The 7,900-nt window shown below is 44.2% G+C and overlaps 2 protein-coding genes across 2 annotated transcripts; both read right to left on the bottom strand.

Moving 5' to 3' along the window:
- Positions 1 to 775: 775 nt before the first annotated feature.
- On the bottom strand, positions 776 to 2,260 carry LOC129863276 (endonuclease domain-containing 1 protein-like). The gene is made up of 2 exons (XM_055935169.1): positions 1,933 to 2,260; positions 776 to 1,595 (listed from the first exon to the last, which is right to left on the bottom strand). The coding sequence occupies exons 1-2, from the start codon at positions 2,242 to 2,244 to the stop codon at positions 1,011 to 1,013; spliced, it is 897 nt and encodes a 298-aa protein (XP_055791144.1). The 5' UTR covers positions 2,245 to 2,260; the 3' UTR covers positions 776 to 1,010.
- Positions 2,261 to 3,285: 1,025 nt separating this feature from the next.
- On the bottom strand, positions 3,286 to 5,075 carry LOC129864001 (endonuclease domain-containing 1 protein-like). Its single transcript, XM_055936519.1, has 2 exons — positions 4,712 to 5,075; positions 3,286 to 4,470 (listed from the first exon to the last, which is right to left on the bottom strand). Exons 1-2 carry the CDS (start codon positions 5,015 to 5,017, stop codon positions 3,862 to 3,864), a joined length of 915 nt encoding a protein of 304 aa, XP_055792494.1. The 5' UTR covers positions 5,018 to 5,075; the 3' UTR covers positions 3,286 to 3,861.
- Positions 5,076 to 7,900: the final 2,825 nt, after the last annotated feature.

Genomic DNA, 7,900 nt, shown 5'->3' with positions numbered 1-7,900 from the left:
AACTGGCGTAGTCTGGTAATTGAGCCATTTTAGTCACAGACCCTCCCTGCCAGGGTGTGACGCATACATTTAAGATATACAATATACCACACCCCCATTCCATGAATTAAACTTTGACCTACCATCGCCCACTGTCACAGGACACCACACCAACTTACCCCAAGGTGGCTCAATTTACCCTGTCCCTATGCTCAACTTACCTCATACCCGGGGTAAATTGTGCCAAGAGACAACTTTTTTGAGGCACGGTATGTTTTCAGAACTGTTATGTTTACATGAATTCTGATTATTTCCAGGGATACCCAACATCCTAAAATATATGTAGATGTCTTTGTTAGAAATAATACTATATTTCCCTTGATGTAGTGATGCTGAAAGTAAAAAAATGGCTCAATATACCACACTCTCCTAATCCAGGAGTGAAAATTGGCTATAGGTGTAGCATATGTCTTTTTATTGTTTGGGGGTGACCTGCAGTTGTAAATATAGAGACCTATTCATATAGCTTTAGGGATTTTTTTAGACGCAAAAAGATTGCATGTGCCAATAAGGACAAAGGAACCAAATACGAACCACTTAGCAATGAAAAAAATGAGAAGCATCTAAAATCCTTTTGTCCAGTCAATGCTGCCAATGGGATGCATTTAAAACCCCTTCCTGTCCACTGACCTACATTCTTGGTTCTGGTTCCTAAAGTGAATGAAGTTACATAGTTGTGTCAGTCTACTTGCATTTATTGACAGTAAAATGTAGACAAAATACAGGTCAAGTTTCTTTTATCCTCCCCCAAAAAGGAAAATTACTACAGAAGTAGTGGATTGCAGGTAGCCTAGTGGTTAAGAGCATTGGGCCAGTAACTACAATGTAAACGTAGAAGTTTGACAGAAGCTCCCTCTAGTGTATGTATGAATAAATACATCCACACCATATACCATTTGATCCCACAATACTAAACCTTGCTTTTATGTCCGTCACCATTACAGCTATAGACAAAACGTTTTCTAGTATGGCTACATGTCATCAGGCACACAGTCATTGTAGAAGATCTGGTAGTTCTTGTCCACGTCCATCCGTCCCTTCAGAAACGTCTCTAGGGTCTTGATAGGCACCTCCACCACAGCATTGTTGACCCTATTATTCAGACCATAGGCCCCAAACACAGGAAAGCGGTAGCGCTCTAGGTAGGGGGCATTGTGGTCGTAGTCTGGACAGCAGTAGGCCGTCCACATGTACTCTGGGATGCCCACACGGTCCTGGTTGTCTCGCCGAATCATGTTCCCGGCCGAGGTAACTCCCGTGATGACATAGGCATTGCCGCGGCAGTAGTTGTTGAGGCGTCGTCTGATACGGTCCTCGTGCTGGGCCCAGGGGCCAGTGTTGAACTCTCTGATCTGAGGCACCACGTTGGACAGGGTGTAGGTGGCTGCCTTGTCGAGGGGCTCCAACTGGTGCTGGTCTGGGTTCAGTTGGCCACGCACATACTGGGGCATGTCTGTAAAGTCCTCCAGCACCGCCTGACTGTCCATGAGACGCATGTGCATCTGAGCCGGCTGTGGGTAGACCTCCATATTACTGCTGGATTTACTGGAGGCCAGCTAGAAAGATAGAGAGAGATTATCTTTAAATTATAACCTACTTTTGTGATTAGGTGAAATTAAAGAGCTCTATATTTATTGCGGTAATTCATGCTATTACTAAAGGAAGATAGAGGGTGTATGCGAAAAACAAAGGCTCACTCATTCTCTGATCAAGACAGTGAGCTTTAGTTTTTGAATATCGTTCAAGTCCATATCCAAGGTACCATAATAGTCTCCTTCATATGAGAACGTAATTGTAGTTACAGACATATGAATTCTCACACTGGGAAAAAAACACAGTTGTTACAATGATTAACTTCCCTTACCTTCCCTCTGTCCTCAGACCTCAACTCACCTGTGGTTCGTACATCCAGGGCTGGTCTATGCTCTTCTCGCCGTCAGACCGTTTGAAGGTGTAGGCAGAGTAGAGGGGCATGTGTCTGCGGGGGTCATAGAGGGTGACGAATCGGGGGTTGTCCTCCAGGATCTGGCATATCTTCTTCAGGTTGCTGCCCGCCAGGTAGCCTCGTGGTGGTATGCCCATGTACATATAGTCCTTACAGTGCTCCACATGGTCAAAGTCCTCCACCACACCACACCAGGCCCAGGGCACCCACAGGAACATACTCAGAATAGCATACCAAGACAGCCGCCAAGTTGACCTCATGCTCTTAAGAAATATCCCTGTATTTAATACTGCTCTGATACCTTCACACTCCTCTGTCACTGATTCTGCAGTCTGTCAGTCTCATCAGGATTTAGCAGTCTGTCAGTGTTAGCGTTACTTTCACTAAACTTATTAATGGCTCTTTCCCATGCAAAGCAATGTTACAGGATTGGCCGGGACTCACCTGTAAGCCTGATGCTCCCAGTTCTAACCATTCCCACATCCAGTGGGGAAACTTATACGAGTCACATGTTCAAAAGCACTGAGAACTGTAGGCGCCTAATAAGGAGAGGCCTTTCTCATCATCAAATAAAATCAAGTTTAATTTGTTTACAGCAGGTATAAAAGGTGCATCGAAATAATTATGCGCTAGCTCCCTCAACAATGCAGTACATTAATCAATAACAATAAAAGTCAAGTCAAGTAAAAAAGAACAAGTAATAAAAGTAATAGAAGATATGAGTGGCTAGTTAACGAGAAAGTTAATGTAAAAATTGCTATACTGCATCCACTCAGACACCATTCATTCAAATTCACCCATGCGCACAAACACTTAGTTTAATGACCACACAGCTCAACATGTTCTGAGAGGATGGTTGGGCTGTCTGCTATGGGCACATTTTGGAGGACGATTTTTAATGTGTCAATCAGAGTAATCGGAGAGGTAAATTAATTATGAGGCATAAATTAGAGCCAAGTCACATGGTAAGGAAAAAAACCTGTCCTAAAAGTGTGCAGGACCTTCTCTTTGGAAAGTTTTGGATTAGTTCATGGAGTAAAGGGAAAACATGCGACCTGATACATAATGTTCCTGTACTCTGATGCTAACTATCCCTAACCTGAACAGGTTATACATAATAACACAGTAATAACCATAATAAAGCGACTATGATTGGAGAATGGGGACTGTAAACCCAAAACATGTATGAAAAGATGTGTTCATAACTGTAATAATACATTTTTCATAATTGTGACCTGAAATGTTGGTTTTATACTGTAGCATTCTGTGTGACTGGTTGAAACAGTAAAACATGACACCTGTCAGAGAACTAATTTGTTTTATTCAAAGAAGATACACTCTTTACAGCCTTTGATGGTATAGTCCATTTTACAACCACTTTCCAACTATGAGCAGATAACACCTCTCCAAGAATGGTTGACACACTAAACCATTGTATTTGAATGCCACTGAGCTGTTTTATAAGGGGACAGATAAAGGCAAAGCCAATTGCAGTTAAAAAGAGTGCTACAAATACAGAAAATAGAGGGACAATTAGCCTACGCGACAACAGAAGTCAATTGGAAGGACAATTAGCCTACGCTACAACAGAATTAATTTGGAGGGACAATTAGCTTACGTTACAACATAAGTAATTTGAAGGGACAATTACCCTACGCTACAACAGAAGTAATTTGCAAAGCAGATCTTAGATATTAAAAGCATATCCAAAGCACGACAAAATGCTATGAATGTTCTGTTACAAGTACAAAACTTTTAACAAATTGCCAGTGTACATCATATTTAATCATTATAAAAACTACTAGCGCACTGAGCATACACATTTAAGATACACAGAGCACACAGAGTAGGTGTGTATGGTAGCTGCTGGGGAGCTTTTAGATGGTGTGGTGGAGGTACAGAGGGAGGGGAGAGGGGGAGATGCAGTTGTCATAGAAGAGCTGCAGGTTCTGGTCCACGTCCATCCGGGTCTTCAGGAAGTTCTCCAAGTCCTGGACAGTTATCTCGTGGACTGTGTTGCCCTCCTTGGCGTTCTTGGCCAGGGCAGCCTGGGAGGGGAAGCGGATGCGGACATCGTGGGGGGCGTTGCGGTCATAGTCAGTGCAGCAGTAGGCAGTCCACACGTCCTCAGGGATGGCCACGCGGTCCTGGTTGTTCCGGCGAATCATGTGACCTGTAGTGGTCACCCCTGTGACGATGAAGGCGGTGCCACGGCAGTAGTTGTTGAGGCGGACACGGATGCGCTCCTCATGCTCACGCCACGGCCCAATGTTGAACTCTCTGATCTCTGGCACCACGTTGGTCAGGGTGTAAGTGGAGGCACGGTCATGAGGGTCAGACTGGTGCTGGTCTGGGTTCAGGTGGCCACGTTCATACAGTACCACGTCAGAGTAGTCATCCAGCACTGCCTGGCTGTCCTCAAACTTCATGTGCAGGTAGCCGGTAGGGAAGGGTAGCATGTTTCCATTGCCATCAACCTCTGCCAGCTGGAGAGAGAGGGGAGAAGTATCAGCATATCACTCACACGATTGTAGACTACATAGTAACAAAGGAAAAGAAGCTATACACTGTTCAATGAAGGGCTATGATAAATCAGTTAACAGCTATAACATTTCAACTCCTGTCACTGCAAAATAGGGACTTAACATTACCATCATTTTCAGATATAAAACACGTATAACATAACATTTAAGACTCACAACAACAGCAATAATGAATTTGACTGACCTGTGGCTCATACATCCAGGGGTAGTCCACGCGCCGGTCTCCCTCTGTCTTCTTGAAGGAGTAGGCTGAGTAGACGGGGATTCGTTTCTGAGGGTCGTACAGGGTCACGAAGCGTGGCTTGTCTGCATACCGCTGACAGATCTTCTTCAGTTTGGCATCAATGATTCCCCGTGGTGGGGTTCCCATGTATAAGGAATCCTTGCATCGTTCTACATGGTTGAAGTCCTCAACCACAGTGGCCGGAGCTCTAGGTGCACTATGGAAAAGGGAGAACAGCAACACCAAACAGCCCGGAGAGAATTGCATGGCTCTTACCAGAACGACTGCAGGAGAGTGAAATGAAAGACCAGGTGTAGAGTTAGAATTTAAATGCCACAGACCAGATATGCAAAGTGAGTAAAATAATGTGACAGAGGGATCTGCTATCCAACCAATTTGTGTTGTGAGTGAATAACAAGAATAGGCGTTGGTCTGTTCCCTATTGTCCAATCAGCAAAGCCTTATGCGAATTTACTGTAACTTTTACAGCTGAAAATATAAGAACATAAGTGGTGAAGGCCAGGTCACTTTAACCTCTAGCAGAGAAGCAACCCACACACAAAGCCCAACGCAGACAAGGACACAGTAATAAATGTCAGCCTGAGTGACTATCCCCACTGCTACCATCAATCTAGCAATTTAGGGGGAACTTTAAGAGGAACAGCCTGAGCAGGACTTGACCAAGCATAAAGGCCATAAAGACCTTGTTAAATCAAATCAAATTGTATTTGTCACATGCTTCATAAACAACAGGTGTAGACTAACAGTGAAACGCTTACTTCTCAACAAGGCAGAGAGAAAGAAAAATAAATACACAATGAGTAACGATAACCTGGCTATGTACACGGGGTACCAGTACCGAGTAGATGTGCAGGGATATGAGGTAATTGAGGTAGATATGTACATAGAGGTAGGGATAAAGTGACTAGGCAACAGGATAGATAATAAACAGTAGCAGCAGCCTATTTGATGAGTCAAAAGAGTTAAAGCAAAAAAGGTCAATGCAGATAGTCCTGGTAGCTATTGGTTAACTATTGAACTAACTATTGAGCAGGAACCCGGCCCCAGCGATATACTGGGCCGTCCGCACTACACTCTGTAGCGCCTTGCGGTCAGATGCCAAGTAGTTGCCATACCAAGCGGTGATGCAGCCGGTCAAGATGCTCTTAATGGTGCAGCTGTATAACTTTTTAAAGATCTAAGGTCCCATGCCAAATCTTTTCAGCCTCCTGAGGGAGAAGAGGCGTTGTTGTGCCATCTTCACCACTGTGTTGGTGTGCGTGGATCATGATAAATCCTTAGTGATGTGGATACTGAGGAACTTGAAGATCTTGACTCACTCCACGACAGCCCCATCGATGTGGATGGGGGCATGCTCTGCCTTCTGTTTCCTGTAGTCCACCAGCTCCTTTGTCTTGCTGACGTCGGAGAGAGGTTGTTGTCCAGGCACTACACTGCCAGGTTACTGACCTCCTCCCTATAGGCTGTCTCATCATCGTCAGTGAACAGGCCAACCACCGTCGTGTCGTCTGCAAACTTAATGATGGTGTTGGAGTTGTGAGCGGCCACGCGGTTGTGGGTGAACAGGGAGTACACAAGGGGACTAAGCACCCACCCCTGAGGGTCCCCTATTTGAGGGTCAGCGTGGCAGATGTGTTGTTGCCTACCCTCAGCACCTGGTTGCAGCCTGTTCAGTCCCAGCTTAGTGAGCTCAGTGTTGTATTGGCAGAGGAGGTAGTAGACACACTGGGGAGGCTATAGAGCCCCACAGTGGATGCCAGTGGAGGCTCCTCAGAAAAAGAAGGGGAGGGTCATCCTCGGGGAATTTCATAACAATAGTGAAATATTCAAAGAAATGTAACTGTACTCAATATATTCACGCCACCAAATAGTTTATTGAAACACATTGTTTTGAAGGTCTACAGTAGTCTCAACAGCACTCCGTAGGGTAGCACCATGGTGTAGCCAGAGGACAGCTAGTTTCCATCCTCCTCTGGGTACATCGACATCAATACAAAAGCTAGGAGGCTCATGGCTTTCACCCCTTCCATAGACTTACACAGTAATTATGACAACTTCGGGAGGACATCCTCAAACCTATCAGAGCTCTTGCAGCCTGAACTGACATGTTTGTGTACCCAATCAAATGATCAGAGTATGAATCTAGTAATTAAAGCATAAGCTACAAATAGTTAACACTGCAGTGCATAAAATGTGGTGCCTATTTGACTCAAAGAGAGAGAAAGAGAATAATTGAACAGTTTTGAACAAAATAATTTCTTCAAAAATGAAGGAGAAGCAAGAGAGAGAGAGCTAGCTATATTTTTATAGGCTGTGTGTAGCAGTTAGCAGTTATGATATGAAGGTTTCACTTGGAAAGGTTTTTTCAACTGGTCACAGACAGCTGATATGTTATGTACTGAATTCCACAACCGAAGGGAAAAGTTGAGAGGAGAGTGTGTAGATGCTCGAAGGAAATATAGCTACAACAATCAAAGTGATCATGCTGTTTGTATGTGGCTGCTATGAAAGTGAACTGTGTTTGCATGGGATCAGGGGTGTATTAATTCCGCCGATTCTGTTGAGAAACGTTCTAAACGGAAGTAAACGGAACAAAACAGGGATAAACATACCTGAATTTGTTCAACAGAAACCCTCGTTTCTATTAAACTAATGATTAAAACCTAGATTAGCTAGATGCAGGCAAGAGTGTGCAAGGTGGTATTGAATGTGTCGCTCACTGTCTGTCCCCTTGATTACTCAAATTTCTCTCGACCTGTGCACCTATATTGTAAACTTTCATTCACAGGCTAGGTTGTAGCAACCTAATGATAACTATAGGGAAATTTGAGTATCATGTAGTAGCCTAAACCTATCTGTCACGCCCTGACCTTAGAGAGACGTTTTATTTCTCTATTTGGTTAGGTCAGTGTGTGATGTGGGGTGGGCATTCTATGTTTTGTATTTCTGTGTGTTTGGCCGAGTATGATTCCCAATCAGAGGCAGCTGTCTATCGTTGTCTCTGATTGGGAATCATACTTAGGCAGCCTGTTTTGCCACCTTAGTTGTGGGTAGTTGTCTTTGTTAGTGGCCTGTATAGCCCTAGTAAGCTCCACGTTTGTTTTTGGTGTGTCTTGTTTTGTTGGCGAC

This window comes from Salvelinus fontinalis, chromosome 10 (assembly GCF_029448725.1).
Source record: "Salvelinus fontinalis isolate EN_2023a chromosome 10, ASM2944872v1, whole genome shotgun sequence".
Classification (NCBI taxonomy): domain Eukaryota; kingdom Metazoa; phylum Chordata; class Actinopteri; order Salmoniformes; family Salmonidae; genus Salvelinus; species Salvelinus fontinalis.
The sequence above is the reverse complement of the archived record's forward strand: the minus strand, read 5'-3'. Positions and strand labels throughout refer to the sequence as shown.